The 25,240-nt window shown below is 34.8% G+C and overlaps 5 protein-coding genes across 7 annotated transcripts; 3 read left to right on the forward strand and 2 right to left on the reverse strand.

Moving 5' to 3' along the window:
* Positions 1-361: 361 nt before the first annotated feature.
* Positions 362-4,975, reverse strand: LOC128669760 (uncharacterized protein). The gene is made up of 8 exons (XM_053744841.2): positions 4,742-4,975; positions 4,067-4,375; positions 3,670-3,834; positions 2,694-2,782; positions 2,268-2,387; positions 1,792-1,893; positions 1,366-1,435; positions 362-1,006 (listed from the first exon to the last, which is right to left on the reverse strand). The coding sequence occupies exons 1-8, from the start codon at positions 4,862-4,864 to the stop codon at positions 830-832; spliced, it is 1,155 nt and encodes a 384-aa protein (XP_053600816.1). The 5' UTR covers positions 4,865-4,975; the 3' UTR covers positions 362-829.
* Positions 4,976-5,322: 347 nt separating this feature from the next.
* Nubpl (NUBP iron-sulfur cluster assembly factor, mitochondrial) lies at positions 5,323-7,786 on the forward strand. 2 transcript variants are annotated; one of them, XM_053744844.1, is made up of 5 exons: positions 5,323-5,536; positions 5,637-5,808; positions 6,207-6,372; positions 6,692-6,876; positions 7,339-7,786. In XM_053744844.1, exons 1-5 carry the CDS (start codon positions 5,486-5,488, stop codon positions 7,707-7,709), a joined length of 945 nt encoding a protein of 314 aa, XP_053600819.1. In that variant the 5' UTR covers positions 5,323-5,485; the 3' UTR covers positions 7,710-7,786. The 2 variants fall into 2 exon arrangements, with proteins under 2 accessions (XP_053600819.1, XP_053600818.1); XM_053744843.1 differs by having other exon boundaries at positions 5,324-5,548.
* A 1,910-nt stretch (positions 7,787-9,696) lies between these two features.
* On the reverse strand, positions 9,697-19,458 carry Surf4 (Surfeit 4). 2 transcript variants are annotated; one of them, XM_053744845.1, is made up of 6 exons: positions 19,300-19,458; positions 15,359-15,520; positions 12,704-12,805; positions 11,774-12,007; positions 10,895-11,074; positions 9,697-10,536 (listed from the first exon to the last, which is right to left on the reverse strand). In XM_053744845.1, the coding sequence occupies exons 1-6, from the start codon at positions 19,348-19,350 to the stop codon at positions 10,450-10,452; spliced, it is 816 nt and encodes a 271-aa protein (XP_053600820.1). In that variant the 5' UTR covers positions 19,351-19,458; the 3' UTR covers positions 9,697-10,449. The 2 variants fall into 2 exon arrangements, with proteins under 2 accessions (XP_053600820.1, XP_053600821.1); XM_053744846.1 differs by lacking the exon at positions 19,300-19,458 and adding an exon at positions 16,432-16,587.
* Positions 19,459-19,944: 486 nt separating this feature from the next.
* On the forward strand, positions 19,945-21,393 carry ubl (ubiquitin like). Its single transcript, XM_053744666.1, has 3 exons — positions 19,945-20,100; positions 20,194-20,374; positions 21,299-21,393. The coding sequence occupies exons 2-3, from the start codon at positions 20,197-20,199 to the stop codon at positions 21,340-21,342; spliced, it is 222 nt and encodes a 73-aa protein (XP_053600641.1). The 5' UTR covers positions 19,945-20,100; positions 20,194-20,196; the 3' UTR covers positions 21,343-21,393.
* Positions 21,394-21,853: 460 nt separating this feature from the next.
* Positions 21,854-24,996, forward strand: LOC128669679 (uncharacterized protein). Its single transcript, XM_053744665.2, has 7 exons — positions 21,854-22,021; positions 22,093-22,221; positions 22,357-22,481; positions 22,910-23,045; positions 23,293-23,506; positions 24,363-24,542; positions 24,751-24,996. The coding sequence occupies exons 1-7, from the start codon at positions 22,006-22,008 to the stop codon at positions 24,953-24,955; spliced, it is 1,005 nt and encodes a 334-aa protein (XP_053600640.1). The 5' UTR covers positions 21,854-22,005; the 3' UTR covers positions 24,956-24,996.
* The last annotated feature ends 244 nt before the right edge of the window (positions 24,997-25,240 follow it).

Here is a 25,240-nt window from a genome sequence, read left to right on the forward strand (position 1 = left end):
GTTTTCACTTTCTTGGCAGACTGAAAATAAGTCGTCCAACATGGACGCAAGGAAAGGAAAATAATGTGCGCTTGGCGCTACCCAATACATATTATATTAACCTTTCCAACCCCGGACGACATATTGTACTGGAATTGGCACGATATAATGTCACAGGCACTCAGAACGTTTATGTGTTTCAGTCACGGGCCCACGAGAGATTTCCCACAAGCCCAGACTCGAACCACGAACCATATATTATCGGCTCGAACGTTGATCTCGTAGGTTATTAGTATATTTGGTACTAACTAGCACTTCCGTTAGATAGTATCCCGAGTAAAGAGAGCTTGGTTTAATTTGACTGAAATAATTAACATCTAAATAATTCACATAATTATTTATTGTATCGGAATACAAATACATAACTTTAGTAAATAACTAACGCAAGGCATTCGCTAATAATAAATAAAACTCAACAAGACTGAAGCAATTCATAAATTGAATCATGAAGCTAACGAAATAAAATCTATAACAACTTTGAATGTTGATGATAACTAAACAATCGAATATGCATTAAGGTTAGTGAGTCATAATAATCAATAAATTACAAACAACATAACATATCAAAATGTATAATGTCGACGTCATTTTGGTGTAATCCTATTTTCATTATTTTCCTAAAAACAATTTGTTCGATTCCAACGCGGAATCTCAAGCGCGTGTATTTAAATGTTGCCAATTCGAATTTTAAAAACTACTATTTTTAATGACAACTTTAAAAATAAATTTGCCCAACAGACATTTGTGAAGCGTGAGCAATTTGTGTGGTAGTCCCTCAGGTGTTGCCAGGCTATTCTAGGACTTTGAAAGGTAATGCTGTGGTGTCCGCAGTGCCGGCTGATGAGCTAAAATAGGGAGACACGTCAGAGAGATAATTCCGGGGGAATAGTCCAATAAGCAGGGCTATTTTCGCTGCTATCGGCGCCTTCTCTGCGTCATCAATGATGGTGTCTTGGTCGGGCATCACCTGTAAAAAAAAACAAAATTTTGTATGCACATACATTTTTAGCTATATTTTCCCACGAAAACTTTACTTTTTTCGGGATGAAAATGAACGACATATATATATCTCTTTACTGAATTATTATATCCAGTTTCCATACTAATATTTAAATACGAAAGTGTCTTACTGCCTGTCACACTGTCAAGGCTAAACCGATTAACTTGAAATAGATAATAGTTAATCATAAGCTACTGTGTGTGGTGCTGCGGGTTACAGCTAATTATAAAATATGCTAAATTATAAGAAGATGAGTGCTATAGAAAAATTGTGAAGACATAACAAATAAACTCATCACTTTTCTAATATCAATAATAGTAAAATACCTTGTCAGCGATATGTTTCTGGATCAGACCATCGCCGCCGACGTAAAATGTAGAGAAACCATCATACCACCTGTAATTAAAACATCCTTAATGTTATCTTTCAAAGTACACAAAATCTGCAATCTTTTATAGTATTCCCTATAAAACGTGGAAAATAAATAAAGGTGTAGTATCATCTAGGCTGGCAACACCAGGGAAGATCTTGCCCATAAAGCGCAGTCCACGCAAGCCGAAAAGATGTAGTCCGTCTCTGACTTTTTTCCGTTATTGAAGAAGTTTGATTGCCACAAATAAGAAAAAAAAAATATTATTCATAATCAGCAAAGACAATTCGAAATATGTATTAAAAAAAGGCAAATGCGTATTTTTAACTTATATTGGGTTGAGCTCATAACCTCATTCTCGTTACACAAGTAAGGTACTTACAGTTCCTGTTCTTGGAAGGCCTGTTTGAGGTTCCACAATTTGTACTTCCAAAACATCAAGAACACCTTCAAACCGGATATGCCTCTGACGCGCCATCTCATCCTGTAATACTGTATTTATATCACAAGACAATACTGGTAATTAACCATATTGTTTTTATTTTTTTAAGCTTCCATTCTTAAACATTCTAAATAAGTATTTAAACCACGAAACAATAAGAAAAAAGTAGTATTAATAGTAAAAAGTAGTATTATAGTAGTAAAGGCTGCGGTGAAGTTTGTTGCGCCGCTTCTTCTTCACTTGCGCTTTGGAAGCCGGCAGTAGACTTAGTTTAAGTAATTTTTTTGACGTCAATAAGTGATGTATATCATCCTAAATTGAATAAAGAATTTTGAATTTGAAAATAGTAACAATACCAAAAATATCACAATATTACCCACATTTCCTTTTATATAATTCTGAAAAAGATTACCCACCTGACTGAAGAATCCTCGGGGTGCGCAGTTATCTTGATCACTTCAAAGTTGACATACGCAAACTTGAGATGGCCTATGGTGCGCAGCAAGGCTATTTGTTTCACATAGTGGAACAGTCCTCTGAAATAAAAAACTCAATATGGATTTATGTCTGAAATGAAATCTTTCATTTCATTTAAAAAAATATATTTCAATTCACATCGGTGTGTTTATTTACAAGAACTGCTAGTGTAAAAATAAAAAATTACTCATTTATTTGGCCTGAGATAGGGGAAAGACTGACGATAGAATAAGACTGTGATTCGCCTGGCACAATCATATTGAATATCACATAGAAAAAATATTTGTTTCATAAATTTTGTTAGAAGTGTCGAAACTGTGACAAAGTAAGTTGCAGGTTAATTTTGAAAAACAAGTACAACTTACACAGTAGTGACACCCCTAATGTTGTTGATAAACACCAGATTTGGATGGTATATGGAGTAGTCCAATGGCTTGATGAACAAATTTGGCATCTGAAATGAAAAGTTGTTGTTTTATCAACAAACATTAAAATTTTATCTCTTTTAAACATGACTGGTTGAACAAAGTTATCATTTATAAAAAGCGCAATAAAATATCCTACTGAATAAAGATCACTATTTTTGTGTACTTTATTTTTACAGGTACATAGTCCATAAGTTGTTTCATATATGCAGATGTTATGCTATAAAGAAAATTGATAAATTAGCTAATTAACCACACACACATGTCCAAGGTGATGATAATTGATTGAAGAGACAAAAATAAAACCAAGTGAAATTTGATTGTGAGGATATATATAAATAAATAATACTAACTTCGCCCCGGGGCTTTGCTAACATGGAAATTTCAGGATCGAATTACCCATGTGTTATATCATGTACCAAATTTCATAACTTTAACTTGTTCCAATGAATGATGTTGTTGAATGACAATGTTAACTTTAACTTAACTTTCACATTTATAATATTAGTCGGATTTCATATTATTTTTAGATACATAATACTCACATACTATAAAAAATGGTTTTTTTTTGACATGACATTTTGTAAATTTAAATTGCATTGTAATTCCATTTTATATTGAAGTTTATTAATTATCTTTTATTGAATCTTCTGTAAATTGAAATTATTTGTGTATATATGATTTTGTTATAATGAATTTCAAACACAACTTAATAAAAAGAACTTCCCCTGTCTTGTCCATCTGTAGGGATACAATAAACTGAAACTAGTGGACAGATGGTGTGCTTCCTGAGGAAGGTTTAAGAGTATTAGGTGTGTAATTGTAGATTTATCAATAAATGATTTGATTTGATTTGATTTATCCAAGTAAAGCCTAGATGTCTCTAGTATTATTATATTTTGTAACAAGTACTTACAGTATCAGAGAGTACATGATATACTTTCATAAGCTGCTCCTCGCTCGGCTTTCCTTCAGTTGACACTGATGTGTTTGTTTGTTTTTCTGGAGACGGTGAAGGTTCACCAGTGCAGAATGCTACCGCATTTCTTTCAAAGTCGGAGAGGCATGTGGGTGTTAAATCCTAATAAAATAAAGAGCTGTATGAAATATGTAAAAATTACAATACATTCTTAACTCTATCACTGCAAATAAAAGCACAGAAAAGTAAATTAACAAACCTAGTACACACAAAAGGCACCAAAATGATTTATTGCTAAATCATACAATTGTATTTTGTATTTGAAATATATTTTGAAAATGAGAATAATAGCATAAACAATACTATTACCTACATAGAGATATTTCATACTTGCCTCATTATATTTTGCAAGGTCTAAGTTACTGAAACTACTGTAAGAAATGTCATCGTTACTGTGTCCCGAGACTCTCTGTTCAATGTAGTCATCAGCGGTCAGACCTAAAGCTTTCATTTCTATTTCAGCGCTGCCCAATCTGTTATCGATGGTCTCCAAGCGACGACTGACATTTTCAAAGTCTGAGCGGTGCTCTTGAATTATGTGGGAATTCACAGCTATCTCATGGATGTAAATATCATCTATGTTGCTCTCTGCAGATGGTTTTGGCAGCAACTGACAGCTGGATATGCGACGCTGGCTCAGGAACTGAAACATAAACGTAACCAGTTGTGATAACCGCGATAAATACGCAGCAATACAGATAAGACATTTGAATGGATTCAGGTGAGGGAAAATGAAAAAGGACTACCGAAATTCAATGGAAATGAGATCGCCCGTTGATTCATTGTTTGATATCTAACTAAAAATGGTATAAACAACTCACGTAATACAACGGGCTGCCAAGCACCCTCTAATTGATTCAATGTCAAGGAAAACTTTCTGACAAATGGCGAAATGTATACCTAGGTACCAAAATTATATGAAAACCTTTGGCATACATTTATCTAAGCAAAAAAATATTAAAATCAATAATATAACTAGATTTAAGTTTTATATCCGGAAAATACTCACATCTTCTAGAAACTGAGTTCGCAAGGGAATTTTCCGAGCTAAGCGGCTGGAATGGCTTTTAGTCGAAACTATACCATTTATAGGTAGAATTTTAGGAGAAAACGTGCGTAAAACTATAGCCATCTTCACATCGATCGTTTTTAATATCTACCGCAAAGAATTCGGAAGACTTTTCGAAAATAAGTCGCAGAAAATACCGACATGTCGTACCGACCGCACATATGACAAATAAATTGACAGTTTTTTTTTCAACGATTCGCCGGCAGACAGACAATGACGAACCTTCTGCTTACTGCCAAGTATAAATTACAGCTCATTCACCAAGCAGGAATCCTGACGCAGGATGCTAGCCTGGCATGGAGAAAATGAATGACGAAGACCTACACAATGTTTTATATCTGTGCACTATACGGAATATAAACTTCACCGTGGTGCACTACACCATGGAATTAGTAGGTACACCTAAGTACCTAGTTATTAAATCCATGCAATACATAGACATACTACGCACGCAATGATCAATGAAAAAAAAAAGGTACCTAGTTGACAGTGTTTGACTTTGAGTGAAGCCAATATTGACATTGACATAGAAAAAATCTCGATATTATTGTGATTTTTGTGGTTCCTTAAATATTTTGCGATTAATTACAAATCAATTCGGTCGGGAATCTAAGTAGTAGAAACTAGGATTCAGTGTACCTATACATTCTTTTATAAGTGCATAATTATACAAGTGCTACTAAAATGCTCGTGAACAGCATGTTACAAAGATTAAACAGGCAAATAGTAATATCGGTAAATAACTACGTAAGCTATTTTAATAAATAATAATCTTATTACTATTTTATTAAATATCTAGAATACAGCTATTTAAAATAATGCCAACACTTTTCAGTTTTCTCCCAGCACACAGTCTGTTAGACTCAAGAATACTAAAAGTGATATCAATGAACACAGAGCTAAAATCATGGGTCGTGGGTTACCAGAGAAGAAGCCACTGCCCGGTGTCAAAAATATAATATTAGTAGCGTCAGGTAAAGGTGGAGTAGGGAAGACAACCACGGCAGGTAAACTATTTTTATGTTATCAAATATTTTTACATACAAAACAGGTGATGCACGGATAGCTTCCTACATTTGAACAATAAAGTTTCACTTGTTATGATCCCAAATATCTTGCGCTCTTTCTAAGTTATAAATATTGTCTTAATGGGTTGTGTTGGACATATAAAGCTTTGAATCAGGTAAAAATATAAACTTCTAAAACTATATCATCTATATTTTTAAGCATATTATCAGACATTTGAATTGGTCTGCTCAGACCACTGACAGAAAGAGAAGCATGGTCAAAAATACATGGTCTTTCTTCCTATTGTATTAAATATGTTATCTTTGGGTTGATCAGTTCACATTATCTGTAGCTATTATTATTTGCTAAATGTTTTACATACAAAATTATATTTTAGTAAATTTGGCATGTGCAATGAAGGTCATAGAGCCAGATAAAGAAATAGGGCTGCTGGATGCAGATGTGTTTGGTCCATCAGTGCCCCTCATGATGAACATCTCTGGAGAGCCCATGTTGAATGATGACAATCTCATAGAGCCTATTCTCAATTATGGTGTTAAATGGTGAGCACTACTTCCTCTCTCTCACCTTCGCGTGTTCCCGGTTGAATTTGGAGCTTGATGTCCCCAAAGCTCTGGGTTAGTGTTAAATTTGGAAGATTTAGGTTTGATTTTACAAAAGGCTGCCCGCCTGACTTTATACATATGCATAATACAATAGTATCCTACAATTTTAGGTGTTTAATACTATTTTTTCAATAAATTTTCACAATTTTTACTTATGAGTGGGAAACAAAATTATCAGACTAAGAATTATATCTTTTTCCTAAAAAAGCAAAAAAATGTTTGCCAAACTTAACTCAACTAAAACTTGTCTTTGCAGTATGTCAATGGGTCTCCTGGTGTCCGGCGAGAACGCCGTGGTGTGGCGCGGACTGATGGTGATGCAGGCGCTGGAGCGGCTGACGCGGCACGTGGCCTGGGGCCCGCTGCACTGCCTGCTGGTGGACACGCCGCCCGGCACCGGGGACACGCATCTCTCGCTCGCACAGAACCTGCCTATCGATGGTGAGGCTTTTTCTTAACATGAAAATATATTATGATTATCTGGCTTATTTATTTAATTTTGGTAACGCTAATGTGAGACTGATAATCAGTCCTCTCATACTGGGGCCAATTTATCCAGATCATCTGCCTAACGCATTATCTGAGGTCGGGAATATGTCTGTTCTCTCAAAAGTTCCCCTTTTTCTATACTTGGTGTACTTTGTTGTATATTATTAGAAAAATAAAATGTAAAAATCAATAATGGTAAGACCTTTTGGCTTGATAGGGTAACAAATGTTAAAATGAGTTTCCTTTGGCATTTTCTTCTCAGTAGTGGTAGTTTTGATATATCTTTAGTTTGTTTCTAAATAACACTATATATTTTTAATTTTGTACCACCAAACGCAATCGGAAACACGAGGGAGAAAGGAAGATAGAAACTATCTATTCTGTAATAATTATTGCCCAACTAAAACATTTCAGGGGCAATAGTAGTAACGACTCCTCAATCAGCAGCCCTGCAAGTCACCAAGCGGGGCGTGAACATGTTCGAGAAGCTCAAGGTGCCCATCATCGGCATGGTCGAGAACATGTCCCACGCTGTCTGCACCAACTGCGGTACAGTCAATCACATATTCGGCAGCGATACAAAACAATCCGCGCAAGATATGGGCTTGGAAATTATAGAAAGCTTCGAAGTCGATCAAAACATGTCAGACTGCATAAACAGTGGGAAACCGGCTATTTATGCCCTCCCTGACAGCATACACGCAGAGAAGTACAGGCAGCTAGCGAACAAAGTGTACAGATATATAGACGATAAGGGGAAAGAGCGAGTGAAGGCATCCGAGTAGAAAAATAGATTTAACTTCGCCTATGACGTAGCACAATGTTGTTTTTTTATATGTTTACCAATAAATACATAACGTTACATTTTTTTTATTTATGTAACAAGGTAGTAAATAATAGAAGTGCTATAATCAAATGTAAATTTTAATCGGAACATATGGTATCAAGAAAGAAATAACATTTCCTATGGCGAAATTAATAAATAAAAATATACTTACTATAAAAATATTTCGTCTTGAAAAATACTTCATTATGTAAGAATTTAATTAATAAAAATTATATTACGCGTTAAATTATTTAGCTCGAGAAACAAATGTCTTAAGGCGATACTAGAAGATGCATTTTTGTTATAATCCTTTAAAATCCTTTAAAAAAATGAATCTGCTAATTTCGCCTTCAATTTGTGATGAGCCCTAATGTTGGCTACTGGAATTGCTTCAACATTTACTATCACAATTCATGCAATGTTCGCTCAGCGCTGCGGTCAGTCAATAAGTACAAAATATATATTTACATTGACATCACAACAGGTAGAAAACATCCGGAATGAAACGTTTACAATGATGAGTTGTTCGTAGTCCACTGATTGCCGGGTATCCTACCATAAGACAAATTTATTGTTATTAGGTATATTACTAAACATAAGTGGCTCAACCAGTAGTGCCTAGGGGAACTGTTATTCCCTTTAGCATTACCAGTTGCTATAGGGGTCGCTACTCCTATATGCCACAACCTGCTTTCATGTTATCTTCAAGCAAATCTAAACCTTGTGTGGTTGCATCAAACATGAAAGTTGGTATCTGCTAAAAGTTGTCAAATAAGACTCATAATCATAACCTACGATATATGAAAGCATATGATGAGACAAATTGTGTCTGCTGACTAAATTATTGAGATAGTTTTACTCTAAATATGCTAACTGATCCTTTTCTTGAAAATAACGAATAACAATATAAAAATAAAAAATATACATTTAATATATCTAGAAATTAGCACAATAATTTTAACACTTCTCAAAAAGGTCCTTCATAAAAACGCGCTTGCGAGGAGAATATCGTCAACAAATATCAGATTCTGGAAATTGAGACAAGAATTAGATTAAAAAACAAGAAATTCAAAAAGCCAGATGATGTAGAGATTGTCAATTTAAAAAATCCCAGATTCAAAAAATGACAGATTTTTGTTATATAGTCATTTCCAAAATCTATCATTATGCCGACGACACCGCGATTATATCAACAATCAGTGGGCTACTGCATAGCACCTTCCGCACCGCTCCCACCTGAGAAGATGACATTCATTGAAAAGTGAGCTTTAAACCGTCATCTGTAGACATACTTTGACAAGACGAAAGCTGAAAGCGAGCAGTCCGCTCATCTTATGTCAATGTAAAGTATGTCTACAGAGGACGCTATAAAGTTCACATTTCAATGTACGTCATTATGCCGGGTGGGAGCGGTGGTATAGTGTACTATGACATCACTAAGACTCCAAATACACTTACATGCAATTATATAACACTCCGCTAAGAAAATATCACTTTCTATGTGACGTACGTCAACACGGCTCGCGTTCACGAGTTGATCACAACTATATAACAAGTTTGTGACGGCCGGCAGCGTCAGAATTAACAATTACTTTTTTTGTATCACACGAGGTTCTTGGAAGTAATTGACTGGTTATAATGGCTTTTTAATTATTTTAAAGTTACTTTATACATTGTGCGTATCAATTTCCGTCACTTGTGCTATATGTATTTCTAGTTATTTCAGTAGCTTTAGCTATAACATGAATAACCGTTTCAACTTAACAAAATTTGTTTGCCAAAAGTTTTCTTGTGTGTGCCTTGTGCTTGTAAAACGTAAAAAAGTTTTTTCTTCAGGTTATTTTTTCAAGTGAACATGTAATACTAACCAATGAATATTTAACATATAAAGAAGTAATCTATGACGCTCATATACTTTTAGTATTAAATGGAATCAAAGACAAAAAGATCAGTAAAGATTTTAGAATATATTATACAAAAAATAGTGTACAAATATTGTTGATATTGCTAAAAGCGACCACAGTGTGAGTTGATTTAATTAATATCATAACCCAACCATATAATCTATATTAACAAAATATAATCTATGCCTACACAACAGTCGCTATTAACAGTTACATCAGCTGTATAATATACAGGAGTAAAGTTTGATAGAGAGTGGAGTCGGGAAGTACTTCGTAATATCCCATTTTTGTCCGACTAGCCTTCTCAAAGCACTTCCCATGTTATGATAAAATTGACCAAAACTGCGCTTACATATTGATTTTGCTACAATTTTAGATAAATTTGTGAAAAAAAGACAATACAGCCAGACCTTAGCTAGAGTCCGCGCTACGAAAAATTTCCGTGAAACAATCAATAACAGATTGGCCACGTTGTTGTTGTCAGCGACTATAGCGCGCTGAGGGACTTTCGTAGCGCGGTCCCTTACTTTAATGGCGAAAGTATTAGAAAGGGATATGTTATTAAAAGTTTAAAAAATTGAGCATACTGAAAAAATCTGGCAGTATTTCATGTGCATGTTGTTACGGTTGTAATTTTGCACTATTTCACCCAATTTTATTCCACTTTTCTCAACAGTTTTCACCAATCAGTACATCCGTGCAATATGGAAACACTCGCACTGCACAACACCGGTGATTGCAATTCTGTCCGTCCCGCACTGTCACACACGTCACACACTGTCAGTGTCCGTCACGTTACCACTTCTTCTTCTGCTCGTCCATGCTGACGCCGCCCGGGCCCAGCGACACTATCATTAGCAGGCCACCGATCACTGATAATGTCTGCAACAAGATGGTGTGGTATGCTTAAAAGAAATCATGTTGTACTAATGTTATAAATGCGAAAGTTTGAAAGTACATATGTTCGATACTCTAAGTTTTTTCACGTTCTTACATTTTTTTTTACTTTGATTTTTATTTTACTTGACTGTGACACCTAGCAGCTAAGATAATTTTCCGGAAGATTTTCCACGACTTATTATACCAGGGTTGGCGTCAGGCGGGCGGGCGGTCGGTTGTAAAATCATAGCCAAACCTTCCAAACTTAATGGCAATTTTTTTACGCACGCTCTGGTCTTTGGGGGGTCAAAGATGAGAGAGAGAGACTAACAGCTTAAAGTTTTCCTAACGGCAAACCCACCTGGAAGAAGTCGTACTTGAGGAAGTCCCTCAGCGGCTTGTAGGAGGGCACGGCCCACCACGCGTTGTGGTAGAGGTTGAGCACCGACAGCACCAGCACCAGCATCAGCGCCGACAGCTTCGTGCGGTACCCCACCGTCACCAGCACCATCAAAATGCTGCCCAGCAGGTCTTGCACGATCTGCAATAAAGATATAATTATATGTGGCCGTCCAAATCAAAAGGGACCTTATGGCGCCCGGCACTTACGCCATTATTGCCGTTGTTTTGTATTGTAACAACGGCATTAAAGAGTGCCAGCCGTCATAAGGTCCGTTTTGATTTGGACGGCCACATATAGTGAACCCCCAACCTATTAGTTGACTGCTAGAAAATTCATATTTTTGTAATAAAGTTAAATAAATAAATAGTGAAGTGAAGCATTTTAGACTTTAGCAATCGGAGTAATGATATTATCAAAAAATAAACAAGTATCGAACAAACGATACTGCCAAACTATCGATAGCCACTCTATAATGGCTTGTCGATTTGTCAACACTATACTTCGGTCTTCTTTGAACTCTATTGTTATATTTGCCAATGACGTTACGAAGTTACTCATCAAAATGTCTATGGGATACGATATTATTCATTGAAAATTACATGTCGCTTCGTTTTACGGAGGTTGGGCGCGATAATTTCCGAGTGCTTCATTTGAATAAATGAATATTCGCGTCAAGATCAGAATATATTTTAGGTACTGATCCATCTTACTGATCCACTTTATATAAATTAATCCAAATTAGTGTAAACACCATCTAAATACTAATTTGTGATTCTCTGAATATCATCATTCAAATCGAGTCTAATATAGGTTTCTCTGTCTACGAAAAATACAGACCTGTAAGAATGACATTTCGAATCTCAACAGTGTTATAAACATGAACGCCAACAGTATCCTGCCGGCCAGCTGTAGGTACGTCTTGGGTTTGTTCTCGCCCAAACTGGGCACACCCGCGAAGAGACTCCGCCCCTGCTCGCCCCGGGCTTCGGCCAGGACCAGCAGTAGGGCTCCGATGAGCGCTAGATTGCGCAACAGGAATTGGATGTCCCAGAGTATGCTGTATGCGAATGTCTGGAAGAGAATTTGTTGTTTTTAGTTTATTTATAACTAGCGTCCCGTCTCGGCTTCGCTCGGGTAAAAGTACAAAAAAGTAGCCTATGCTGGCAAGCCTGAAGGTTCCGCCTGTCTCAGTGCCAAACCAAAACCAAATTTTTGAGTTTATTAATTACAACAAAAAAATACAAATATTTTCTCTTTATAATATTAGTATGGATGACGAGGATGAAGTCTCTCAATATATAAATTATATTTCTTCAATATGTTTTGTTATTATTATTGTTTTTACAGTTGCACTGATATCAGAGGGTAATTGGCCTCATTAATAAGAAAGAGCAATTTTTATGCACATTTATCGAATTTCTGCGTGCATTTACAGATAGATAACCTGTGTAGATAGCCCAGAATTTAAAGTCTCATAAAGCTGTCTGCATCATATTTATTTTTGTATTTATGTACTGCATCGTTTTTGTTTTATTTGCGATTGTAGCAATCATTTACTATATATCGTATGACTAAAGGCCGATTTATAAAAATAGCATATAAAATCAAGATTAGACTAGATTTATATAGCGTTACTATATTTAGTGGGGAAAGCGGTTCCGCCAGCCCTTTCAGAACGGAAAACAAAATCATAATTTTATGGCAACTATTTTATGCTAACCCTGGGCTTTGGAGCGTCACAGCTCCGAGTGGAAGATGTTAACTCACTTGTAAAACTACGATAAAGAACAGGACTCCGCAGGCTATGTCCACCTTCAGCCTGCCCAGCACCATGACACACCCGCCCAACTGGCCCACTAAGTTTATTATCTGAAATAAGAAATTATTTATTTATTAAATTAAATTAGTTAAGTAGAAGATGATAGTGGCGCTAGTGTGCGGCTAGATTGGACCTAAACCTGTCTTCCGAAACATGGTTTAGCTAAAGCCAATACATTTTCGATCACCCATACAAAATGGCCAATGACACCTTTTCTGTGCTAACATAATAAAAACATGTTATATTGACTGATTATGACTGATTAGTAATTGCGCCTTCGAACACTTCGTTAAGTTCTATTTGAAACAAATCCAAATTACCAACGCGTTGTCTTAACTATTACCAGTTGCAATAATTTGTCCAAAATCAAAATCTCAGAAATTAAAGTCTGTTCGAAAATTTCGCCAGAAATTATTGATCTACTTACAAAATATTATATATCGCTGTCCCAATCATAAAATGGCTAGTAAATTGACTCATTAAAGCGTGGGAATTTTTGCGTGACTAGTACAAGTAGGTATTACTTTTATTTCTTCACAATATATAATATACTCACATGAAATAAAAATAAATGTGAATACAATTACAAATTAGATTATATTCTGTAATAGTATTTAGTCAACCATATATTTACAACCTATATCATACCTATATAATGTAAAAAATCATACACGACACTACATCCAACAAAAAATGACCTCTATTATATTCTATACGGCCTTTAAACGGGAAAATTACAATAAATAAGGTTACAATGTACCTCTATCGATATTATGAGCGATACAAGGTATAAGAGTATCACTACAATTTAATAGATTCAAATGCTTCAAGATTGCTCGTTCAAGTCCTATGAGAAATTAGGGATCACTATTCATAGAGAGCGGCAATTTGTGGAACTATCATTAACATATTGACTACGTTATTGTCAGCGACTATAGCGCCGCTTCCAGGGACTATTATGCTGTGCTGAACTGTTATGAATCTAGGATTCATAACAAAATAAGATACATAACAAAATTATGACAGTTTGTTATTAAAACAAACTAAATAAGCTTACAAATTATTCCAATGATTTTTTTACACATACATTATCATGCCTCATATGGAATAAGTATTTTTTCCCAGTCATTTATCAAGTACTAAGAATAATTTTATTCCTACCAATTTACTTAAAAAATAAATGGTTGGCCATCCCGCTTCTGATACAGGCAGGAGGTTCCAATCCAAAAAGTGCTAGGTTGATGTCGTCAAGAACGATATGCGTGCCAAAGGTCTGACAACTAAGAATACCAAAGATCGTGCGAAGTGGAGAAGAAAAAGAAGAAACAGGGAAACACCCAGATGAGAGAATGGTAATTTTATTCCCGAGTTATGAAGCCTCAAGCCTAACTGTTCACTAATTCCTGCTTGGATTTTAAATTAAAATATTTAATCAAAGAAAAATCAAGCTCTTTATTTATTTTTTTCAATGAGACATCGCGAGTTTGTTATTTTTTGGTGACTGCAATTTTCAAGTGTGTTCACAATTTGTGACGGTGGGTGCAGCATGATTTACATTGGTCGAGTAAAGTGGCGAGTGTCAGAATTATATTTAACTGGAGGTCCGTTCCGGTTTCGCTCGGTTAAAAAAATAATAAAAAAGTAACCTATGTTACTCCTGAAGGTCTGTCTCTGTGCCAAATATAATCAAAATTTTAGAGGTTATTCATCAAAAACAAAAAAAAACTTTCTCTTTTTAATATTAGTATGGAAGTATAGACTACAGGCATGTTAAGTTATTCCGGTATACGTGACAAAATAATATTTTTTCCCCCAATAATTTTCATAAAACTAGTCAGTTTTACATCGGTTGTGTCTGTATTTTATTTTTATTTTGTTATTATTCGTTATTATTCAGAATATTTATTTGGAGTCAAGGTTTTATAGTGTTTGGGGAAAAGGTCAAGGTCCTAAAGTGAATATTGTATGTAAGTACATCACATTTAGAATATCTACATTAAATTGGCCTACTCACTACTATACCTCGACCAATGTAAATCGTTATATATGTTATATACTAGCAATAAAAGTCAACGTGCATATCAAACGTGCCAGTGCATATAAATTCGCGTTAATCCACTTACATACACTGCAATAGAGATTTCATATAAAATTAAGAATATTTTCTTAACTTATCAATTTGAATGTTGAGATACAGAGTGGAAATTTCAAAGGAAAAAGAGTAGAGTAAGAGATAACATTCCATTGATCCCATTTTTTATATTGGGCAAACGGAACTCATTGTCATTGGTCCGATGCGGTTTTCAAGTGCAATTGTCGAAACTAAAGTCATTTGATGCCATAACAATTCAGAGGCTAATGAGATGTTTGCATTGTTCGTATTTAATCCATTGCTTACTTCTATCTCATAAACTCCCTTCCTTATACATTACTGTCTTATCCTCCATAGCATAATAAAACTAAACCATTATATCTATGCTATCTATATTTTACCATTCTACGAGTCTATGTGAAAGTGAAAGTCCATTATTCAGATACTAAAGAACTATTTTGAAAAAATAGGTATATTATGAAAATATATATATATATATATATATACTCACAACAAACATAGTAGCGAGGAAGGTACCGCAAGACCATGACATGTTCATGTAATCCCTCTGTTCAGACCACTGGAACCACATCCGCAGACCATCCTCCAGGAATGTGGATATGAGGCAGAGCCGCGCCACTGTCGGCAGCACATGTTTGCCTTTACGTATCACCTGGAACAATAAATAAAAATATTGCCAAAATATTCCTCGACGTTGTGTTGCTAGACCAAAACTGGTGGTAGACCTTGATACAAAGGAAGTCTGCTTCCTCACTCTCATCTATTTCAGCCGCCAAACAGTCGTATGAGGCGACTAAGGGAGAAAATCAAATTATAGATTTCGCCACACGAGTACTATCCACGTGTCATAATATAGTCGACATCCCAATATAATTACTGCGGAAATAGTCTCGTCTAAGGTCGGTTGTGATGTAGTTGTCTGTTGATCAGTGCACAATGAATTTGACATGTTGCCAGGGAAGTAAAAGTTTGGCGGCAAACTTGCTTCCCAATTATATGCTGCTGTCTGTCTTATCGAGTTATTTAGGTCGCTTAAAGGCATCTGACTAGTGGCACACTATTGTATCTAAAATCCAAATTGTGTAAATTTTATTATTGACACTTCAGTGAGTTCCCACAATGCCTGCTGTAAATCGAAATACAGATTAATTCCTAGCTTGATATTTTGTTGATTGTGGAGGAAGCGAATTTATCCCAATATGGACACAATATAAGAAACCTTCAACAAAATTTATTTATTAAAATTTATTTTTATAGCGACCCTAATAATCAACCAGGGTGCAGGTTTTAACAAATATTAAATTAAAATGACATCCGGCAGCTAGATGGGTTGATGATGTAAACGAATTGCTGGCAACAACTGGATGGGGATGGCCCAGGACAGAGATGGTTGGCGGTGACGGAAGGAGGCCTATGCCCAGCAGTGGGTCACGGAGGGCTGCAGATGATGATGAGGAAATTATCATGATAAAAACAAAAATTATGCTCAATTCATCCAAATATTTCTTTTCAAACCCATGTTTATTTCGCATTTGCCCAATTTTTTTAAAACAAATATTGTACCTTATTATAATACAGCCCCATCCCTCTCTATTATGTGCCAACTGATGTTAGCTAAATACACAACTTAACTGCTACACTGATCACTAAATCATAAGCAGTAAAACTTTTTAATCTTGCCCATAACAATGATAGCGGCTATATTATTTTCTTCAGTGTAATACCCCTGTACATAATTTATTTGTTTATGACTGCACGCCCTGACCATAGGGTCATTAGGTCTTCACACTGATATTATGACTAATTGAGAGATTACACATGTTTTAAATGTGCATTACCGATATATAAGCTGGGGATTGACTTGTTTATTTGTATATGCAACAATGTCAAACTTATTTTTAATTCATTGACCTTTTAAGATAAGTGAGCTATTAATACATATATACGTTTTTCATTTTTATTTCATTGGTCTCTCCTAAATTATAATGAAAGAAAATTAAAGAATGAAAATTTTAAAAGGCAAAATTGCTTTATTTTTTTTATTAGCCTGTGTGAAGTCCCACTGCTGGACAAAGGCCTCAAGAAATTAATTTCAGTAATAAAATTGATTTTTGATCAGTCAGTCACCACATGGCTAGAAACACTTTACATGTTGCTTAACTGACTGGTAATATGAAACTGGTTACTACGAAAAAGTAGCTCTTTCACACTATATCTGTCATGTAAAATTATGTAAAAGGAAAACCAATGATAAGAAAGAATCATCAATTGTGTAATTTCTGATAACAGTTAAGATATTGATAAGACTAATAGAAAATATACAAGTCCATCAATGTTAGGATAGTATTCGATCATGCATGTGGAACAAAAACTTTTTTTCAATATGATAGTTATAAAAAGAAGTTGTCTGTCTGTAAGTATGAATGCCATAAACTCAAAATCTACTAGATGATTTTTTGTAGATATAGAGATCTGACCAGATGGAGAACAGAAAAGACCTGTTAGCAAAGAACAACAACATCTAGCCTGGCTATGTGTGTATAGACCTTTGGGAAAAAAATATCTAATTAATGAAAACTGGATCAAAATTTGTTGTGTAGTTTAAAAGAAAGGATGCTACAAACAGACAATATGTAACAAAATTGAGAATTGGATTAAAATGATCTTTGATGTGAAGACAGTTTGAGAGCTGGTAAGTGACACAGGCTGATTGCCGCCAGGCAGAGCGGCGCGCAAATTCTAGTTTTAAATAAATTGGGAGTTTACCAATGAATAGGATACTCAGTTTCACACAGACATAATAAAGTTGCAAACACACCAAAGTTAAAGTGAAAGTAGTTCTAGAAAGTGAAGTTATGTGTGGCCACAGCTTAAAACTGTAGATATTATATGGTGTGGGTTTGTTTACTTTGTTCAGTCAGATTATTAAAAAATTAATTGTTTATTTTTTTCTTATACATTTCAACTTACTTATTATTTTATAGATTATAAAAAAGAATTTAAAAAATATATAGTCCTTCCTTAGTATTACACAAGTTATAAATGAAAGTCTGCTTGTTATTCTGACTTATACATAACTCAACATTTGTGATATTTTGAATGAATATTGTTAGGAGTACAGAAAAGAACATAGTGCACTTATATTCAGAATAAGATAGTGTTTAAGTTTATATTAAGTTGTGGGTAAAAGCTAGTATGTTTATAAATCACATTTTCAAATTACAAAAGAATAGTGTAACTTTCTGTTAGGTACCTATATCAATGATTGAAACAACTAAAAGAAAAAAAACATGAATAAAACCAATTTCTTTTTTTTTTTCTTCTAAATTTTTGACAAAGTTTGAGTCCACTTTGTGTGACTATGTCAGCCTCATGGGGGATCTCTAATATAAACTTATCTAGCTTTCATAATGCTTGTCCACAAGATATAAATGGATTTGGCCACCTTTGATAATGGACTGCTCAACACTATGTTCAGCAATCCAATACACATGGGCACTGTGGCTAAAAATCTATCATATAGGGCAGAATATCGACCACATTCCACCAAGACATGTATCAAGTCTTCCTTCTTGTTATACACAGTACACAAATCTGACTGAGTCGCATCATAAGAAATTGTTTACCGGAACGATTTGGGTTCCAAGACAATATTATACAGTTATTTAATAATGGATTGTTTCCCAATGATTGATTAATGTCTTATATCTTTAAACATGATAATAAAAACATATGGTAGATTTCTTCAATTGTTATGGCTTCATGACATTACTGATTGGTTTTATTAAATTGTCCTGTTACAGACCTATTAAAATAAATTTATCTGTAGCATGTTTAATTTTGTTTCATCTTTATATATCAATAAGTTTGGCCATGGTTAGATCTTGTTCTAAATGAAGGCTGAAATTTGGCAAGTCTTTACAAGAAGTAACATGTTGCTTCTGTACATTTACACAAATAACAGCTAGTTCAATTAGTTACCTGAGAATATTGAAAATATTTTCAAGTTTGATGATGAATATCATAATGTTGAATTAAGTATCCCTAATGATGAGTGGCTAAAACAGATGCAACTTAACAATTACTGATTACCATACAATTTATAATAATTAATGACTGAATATAAGATTTATCTATGAATTGATAAGTAGGTTAAAAGGTGTAATAATTTTAATTCCTGAATATATTTTTTGAGTGTTCTGAATTACAAACTGATAAAACCCACTAGTTAATCAAAATGATAACATATTGAAGCTTGGCAGAGATACGGGGATGCCTTCAAACTATTTTTATTAATGCATGTATCGTTCTTACAGACATTTAACAATAAGCGCCAACAAGAAAATTATATTCGGTGACGTGACATATCAAAGTACATGTCGAAACCCCTAAACTTATTTCTTATGAGTATAAATATTATTATTTTTTTACCTGGTCCGCAAAATCCTCCGCCGTAGAAACATATTCATTGGGAATTTGCATTTCTAAAATTAATACACTAAACCACAGGCAACAAAAAGAAATTCTCTAATTTCACTGTCGCGATTCAACTCGGAAAGTTGGGTTCGGCACGTCAGAACTTACTTGTCAAATGACGTGTGGGATAGTTGGATTCACTTCCTTTTCTATCATTATTGAAATCATAATATAACCCAAAATTGCAGAAAAGTAACAATTTAATTTACATATAATGTAATTTATACAATTTTAATTTTAATAAAATATAATTTCAATCATGATTGTTATTTAAAAATAAAAAAGTTGTTAATAAACAGGATGTTTTGAATAGTTATGTTAACTGCTAAACTGCCAGCTGTCAATGAGACAGGCACGTTTTATTTCTACTTTGTTTACCGTTCACTTTCGACGGATCGGATCACATCATTAGCCGGGTGTAAACGAACTTGAGGCAGTACTTGAACTGCCTGCTTAAGTGCCTCTGTTGCGTACCTACTACGTATAACACAATGTTCGCAAATCTATGCTTTAATTTTTCGGAGCAAGTTTGAATGTACAATATTTTTTATCTATGCTATGTTTAGCAAAAGTCATTATATGTATTGTACGTAGCTGTCAAATCATAACTGTCACCAGTGTCAGTGTCAGTCGCGCATATTGTTATCCTTCTTCCTTCTTGTCCATTGTGTTAGTATCATAGATAAGGCTATTGTTTCAAAAAAATATTAGGAATATTATATTCAGGAATATAGAAGAAATCTTTGAACTCATCTTGTAAGAAGACTCTTATTTCATGTTTTTTTTTTTCTAGTTCTATATTGTTTGTATATGTATAAATATATTCATAGAACCATAACCTGTTTTCAGAAAATGCTAGAAGTAACATGCAATGATCGTCTTGGCAAGAAAGTGAGAGTAAAATGTAATCCAGACGATACAGTTGGAGACTTGAAGAAGCTAATAGCTGCACAGACTGGGACACGGCACGACAAAATAGTGTTGAAGAAGTGGTACACAGTATTTAAGGACCACATCAAACTGTCTGACTGTATCCTTTCAAAATATTTTATTAATATATAAATGTGATCAGCCTATTTCTAAATCAACCAAAATAATGTGTATCAGAATCTACTAACCTCTCATGAAACCTCTGTAGCATATGTACCCTTTAGTTTTAATAGCAAATTGATAAAGATGGCTTTAATTAGAATAGAATATAATAGAAATAAGTTTATTCAGAAAACTAGAGACACACACATAATAACCAAAAAAGAAAATTAAGATAAAAAAAAAAAAAACATACAAGTAAGTAAGTACAAAAAGTGATTATGGGTGTGTGTGCTGCAGTAATCTAAACAGGCCATAACTCTGTGATGTTATTACTCTAGGAGCAATACACTGATTTTCAGTTGGAGCCTTTACTACTAACGCCTGCACTCACTTCACATGTTTCGCACCAGCACGTAGGTGCTGGTGCGAAACATGAGTGCAGTAATATAGTGTTTAAAATATGTACCTAGTGAAATATATACTGGGATACTACGATACTAGATTAGTAGATAGTTAAATAAAGAAACTGTTTATTTGATTTTGATAATTAAATATATATAAATGAATTAGGGACAAATCACACAGATTGAGCTAGCCCCAAAGTAAGTTTGACTCTTGTGTTATGGGATACTAACTCAACAATACTTTATTTTATAACAAATACATATAAAGATCCAAGACTCTGACTAATCAGAAAATGCTTTTTCCATCATGACCGAACCCCCCGGAACCGGGGATTGAACCCAAGTCCTCTCGGTTCAGAGGTAAGTACTTTCCCACTGCACCACCAAGGTGGTAACGTTTAATGAGTTTTGTCAAACATTCAAAAAGACTATGACATCATGAATAGGCACACACATATGTGAGCTCATCATTATAGCTTAACTATTACTACAATGAATTTCCTTAAAAAAAATTACAGATGAAATACACGACGGCATGAACCTGGAGTTATATTATCAATAAAAGAAAAAATAATATTTATAATTTTAATTTAAGTAAAATACTTTTTAACAATTTGTGTTTAAATTTTCATTTTTGACACACGTCAATCCCAGGATTCCTACCCAGGCATACTGAATAGAAATAGTTTATTTAAAATTAATTTTTAAAACAGTACCTAAGTACTACATTATACAACAAAATACTTACTAAATCCATGATAATAAATCATTCAATTTAGTAATCTGCAGACAAAAGATTTTGTAGGTATTGGATTCGCATTTAATGTTTCCTTAGCCGCACTAAAAATGTTTGATATTTCCGATTGAAGTTGCCATTATGTATTTTTAAGTACATACATTCAAATGTATTAGATCAAATGTTATTAAATTAACAGCATTGCAAACCGAATGAAATATCAAAGTTTTACTAATACACATTATTCTTATATTAGAGTGAATTAATTTTTAATTTAATAATCCAAACGTATATTTTGTTATGGTAACACCAAAAAAAACAATTTCACTTTTTCTTTTGTGGTGACGTATTTCCGGGTCGCCATTGTTAGATTTTGTTGTCATCGCTTGGTGTTTCTGAATTTAATTTGAATAATAAAAAGGATCTATCACATAAATAACTGTTTTGAGTACCTTCTTTCTTTTGTGTGATAAGTATTTCATATTAATTATGACTGATTCAGAAGGTATGTATCGTTGCAATCCTCGACCCACAAAGTGTTTTCGAATCGTGTTACTTAAATTTATAATTTTTCAGAGTTCAATCAGCAAAAGTCTGGGAAGACCAGTAAACAGCACAATGTTTTACCAATATGGGGTAATGAACAGACTATGAATCTGAACCCTTTAATATTAGCCAATATTCAAGGTTCGAGCTACTTCAAAGGTAGGTAAGCAAACATACCAACGCACAGGAGTTTGGAAGTCTTATCACCTTTGTTTTGTTTTATGGGTTATTTTTGTTTGTGGCCGCTTGTTGTGCTGAGAGTTTATTGTTAATGTGATTGTGCTTCGCCCACAGTGCACCTATTCAAGCTGAAGACGTATCATGAAGTGGTTGACGAGATCTACTATCAGGTTAAGCACTTGGAGCCCTGGGAGCGCGGCAGTCGCAAGACGGCGGGCCAGACGGGCATGTGTGGCGGCGTGAGTATGTTTATCGAAATTCTCTATTTCCGTAATTACACACGTTTATCAGAATCTAGTTTGTTAATTTTGCCATCTAAACAATTTTATTTTTAAACATGTGTTGATGAACACTACGCTAGTTACTTTACAAGACACTTAATAGAATTAACTTCACAGCTGTACTAAAACAATATCTCAGATTATCCTTGTAAAATTGTAATTACTATTTTCATATAACTAAAAAGCAGCTTAATGTAAGGGCTGTATAAAGTACTCAATTACTAATACTATATCCAAAATCTTGAGTGGGTTGTGTTAGGTTCAAATGCCATGAAATTTATGAGCATATAGAGCTTGTGGAATTACATCTTCTGCATCATTAGACAAATTCTCCTTTACAAAGTTACTGTGCCAACAAAATAAAGAAACTGTGACATTTGTTATAGGTTCGAGGTGTGGGTGCCGGCGGCATAGTGTCAACTGCATTCTGCTTGTTATATAAACTGTATACATTGCGGCTCACTCGGAAGCAAGTCAATGGCCTGCTGCAGCACACAGACTCTCCATACATAAGGGCACTGGGTAGGTATGATGCATGAATTTGTATATGTGCAGTTTTAATCCGTTAAATTTAAAATCAGAATAAGCTTATACTGTGATTTTCGACTTTTTGTTTCAAGTTTCAAGATATAGTGTGAAAAAAATTTTATACTATAAATTTGTTGATCATACAATACTTATGAGTGATCTATTTTTTTTACTCCTTTTCAAACATTATTGCCCAAGATAACTGACAAAAAGCCTAATCAATTTTTTTATTGCAATGTAGGTTTCATGTATATACGCTACACACAACCACCAGCCGACCTGTTCGACTGGTACGCAGACTACCTGGACGATGAGGAGGAAGTAGACCCTCGCGCCGGTGGCGGGGGCTCCACAACCATCGGGGCGCTGGTGCGACAGATGTTGATCAAGCTGGACTGGTTCAGTACACTATTCCCTAGGATCCCGGTGCCTATTCAAAAGCAGATTGAACAGAAGTAGGTATTGTAATATGATTCTTTTTTAAGGGTGTTTTGTCTCTGTTAGAGCTATGTGTTGCATGATTATTTATACTTATGTGCTGTGTAGGCTTTAATATGTATGTTGTCAACATATGGATTTAGTTTTACACAATAGCTGTGAAGGCCTAATTTCTGAATAAATGATTGTATTTTGATTTAGCCAACAGTTTAAAAAGATAAACAATTTTCTTCTACAAGTGCAAAGAATTAAATTTAAAAGTGCCTTTACAAATAAACAGTCTCTGCAAAGCTTCTTTTCAACACAACATTTTATGTAACGTTTCACTTGCTAACTTTTTATTCAATACAGCTTACATTTTGATCCTTTTGGAGCCGAAAGCTTATCAGCTCAAGGTATTCTTTTTGGTATATTATTTTCAGTTATTTATATTTATCCATGATTTCCTAAATTACCTTTGTGAAAAAAAAATGTTCAATAGGTGGTGACTTATTAAACATTTTTTTTTCATAAAGGTAATTTAGGAAGTCATCAATTATCCTAAAATTTTACTAAAACATAAAGTTTAGGATTGACATTGTGGATGTGACATTACAGCAGCTGTTGACATGAGTAGGTACTATATTTCTTCGAGCTATAGAAACTAGGCTTAGCTGTGGTTATGAGAAGAGATTTCTTAGTAAAGGCTAACCAAGTGTGCAGATGCTCATTCTATCCCCTTCTGGACTCTGGCTGTCCAACCAATGACCATAGCTTGTGACTAGCCCGGGCCTGCCATTGGTTGGAGAGTGGGGATAGAATGAGCATTTACTTGGAGTAACTCAGTCTTTACATAAAATTGGCACATAGGTAGTAACAAATGTCATTACTTAGGTTAGCAGAACACAACAGGCAGTCTGCAGCATCGAAGCCAGCGGCAACCAACTACCAGGCCGGGAGAGGGGGCGCCAGTCAGAACTACAACCCTGGCAGGATGGACGCCGACGGCAGAAGGGAGCATGATGACCGGGACCGAAGGGACTATGGTGATGACAGAGGCGACAGGGGAGACAGGTTAATAGTTTTTACTTTTTTACATTTAACAAAAATAAATGAATTGTCTATGTTGAGAGAGTTCACCACTCTCTCAACAACGGTTAAGATTTCATTAAGACAAATCGATTGTGTGTTATTTAGAATTCTGGAATAAGGATCTCCTGTAGACTGACGTGACGCAAATAACTTGAGTTGAAATTATAGCTAAATGAAATACTTCTTTCAGATATTCAAAAGACAAATCGAAGCGGGACGATCGCGACAGAGATGTCCGGGAAAGAGATCGCGACCGGGACAGGGACCGGGACCGAGACCGCGAGCGGGACAGGCGGGACCGCGACAGGCAGCGGGACCGCAGGGAGCGCCACCGCGACCGCTCGAGGTCCAAGGACCGCCGCCGCTCGCGCTCCAGGGACAGACGTTATAGATGATCAGCTTTTGTAATTAAACACAATTATAATGATTGATGTTATTTAGGTGTTTTGTTAACTGTTCCCAACTCTTCCTCAAAGCTCCACAAAAATATTCATGTACTACAAGGCGTGTTAGTTTTTCAGTTCTATACAATAAGAAAATATTAGTCTAATCATCGTGAAATTGTTTTCAATAGTTGTCGTAAATAAATAATGGCAGTATATCAAGCTACCCAAAAATTTCCCACACTACAAATTCATCACTACTATCAAATACACGTTGCAGTGTTATTACAAAAGTTT

This window comes from Plodia interpunctella, chromosome 5 (genome assembly GCF_027563975.2).
Source record: "Plodia interpunctella isolate USDA-ARS_2022_Savannah chromosome 5, ilPloInte3.2, whole genome shotgun sequence".
Classification (NCBI taxonomy): Eukaryota; Metazoa; Arthropoda; class Insecta; order Lepidoptera; family Pyralidae; genus Plodia; species Plodia interpunctella.

Coding starts and splice junctions, on each gene's coding strand:
- Surf4 (XM_053744845.1), bottom strand. CDS start 19,350: ATGCAAATTCCCAATGAATATGTTTCTACGGCGGAGGATTTTGCGGAC. Junction 12,806..15,358: donor TCCTCGCTACTATGTTTGTT/GTGAGTATATAT, acceptor TTCTTATTTCAG/ATAATAAACTTAGTGGGCCA. Junction 10,537..10,894: donor TCAAGTACGACTTCTTCCAG/GTGGGTTTGCCG, acceptor ATCTTGTTGCAG/ACATTATCAGTGATCGGTGG.
- LOC128669760 (XM_053744841.2), bottom strand. CDS start 4,864: ATGGCTATAGTTTTACGCACGTTTTCTCCTAAAATTCTACCTATAAAT. Junction 4,376..4,741: donor GAACTCAGTTTCTAGAAGAT/GTGAGTATTTTC, acceptor TTTATGTTTCAG/TTCCTGAGCCAGCGTCGCAT. Junction 2,783..3,669: donor ATCATGTACTCTCTGATACT/GTAAGTACTTGT, acceptor TTTTCATTTCAG/ATGCCAAATTTGTTCATCAA.
- ubl (XM_053744666.1), top strand. CDS start 20,197: ATGCTAGAAGTAACATGCAATGATCGTCTTGGCAAGAAAGTGAGAGTA. Junction 20,375..21,298: donor CCACATCAAACTGTCTGACT/GTATCCTTTCAA, acceptor AAAAAATTACAG/ATGAAATACACGACGGCATG.
- LOC128669679 (XM_053744665.2), top strand. Junction 22,222..22,356: donor AGGTTCGAGCTACTTCAAAG/GTAGGTAAGCAA, acceptor CTTCGCCCACAG/TGCACCTATTCAAGCTGAAG. Junction 24,543..24,750: donor AGAGGCGACAGGGGAGACAG/GTTAATAGTTTT, acceptor TACTTCTTTCAG/ATATTCAAAAGACAAATCGA.
- Nubpl (XM_053744843.1), top strand. CDS start 5,486: ATGCTCGTGAACAGCATGTTACAAAGATTAAACAGGCAAATAGTAATA. Junction 5,549..5,636: donor TAATATCGGTAAATAACTAC/GTAAGCTATTTT, acceptor AACACTTTTCAG/TTTTCTCCCAGCACACAGTC. Junction 5,809..6,206: donor AGGGAAGACAACCACGGCAG/GTAAACTATTTT, acceptor ATTATATTTTAG/TAAATTTGGCATGTGCAATG.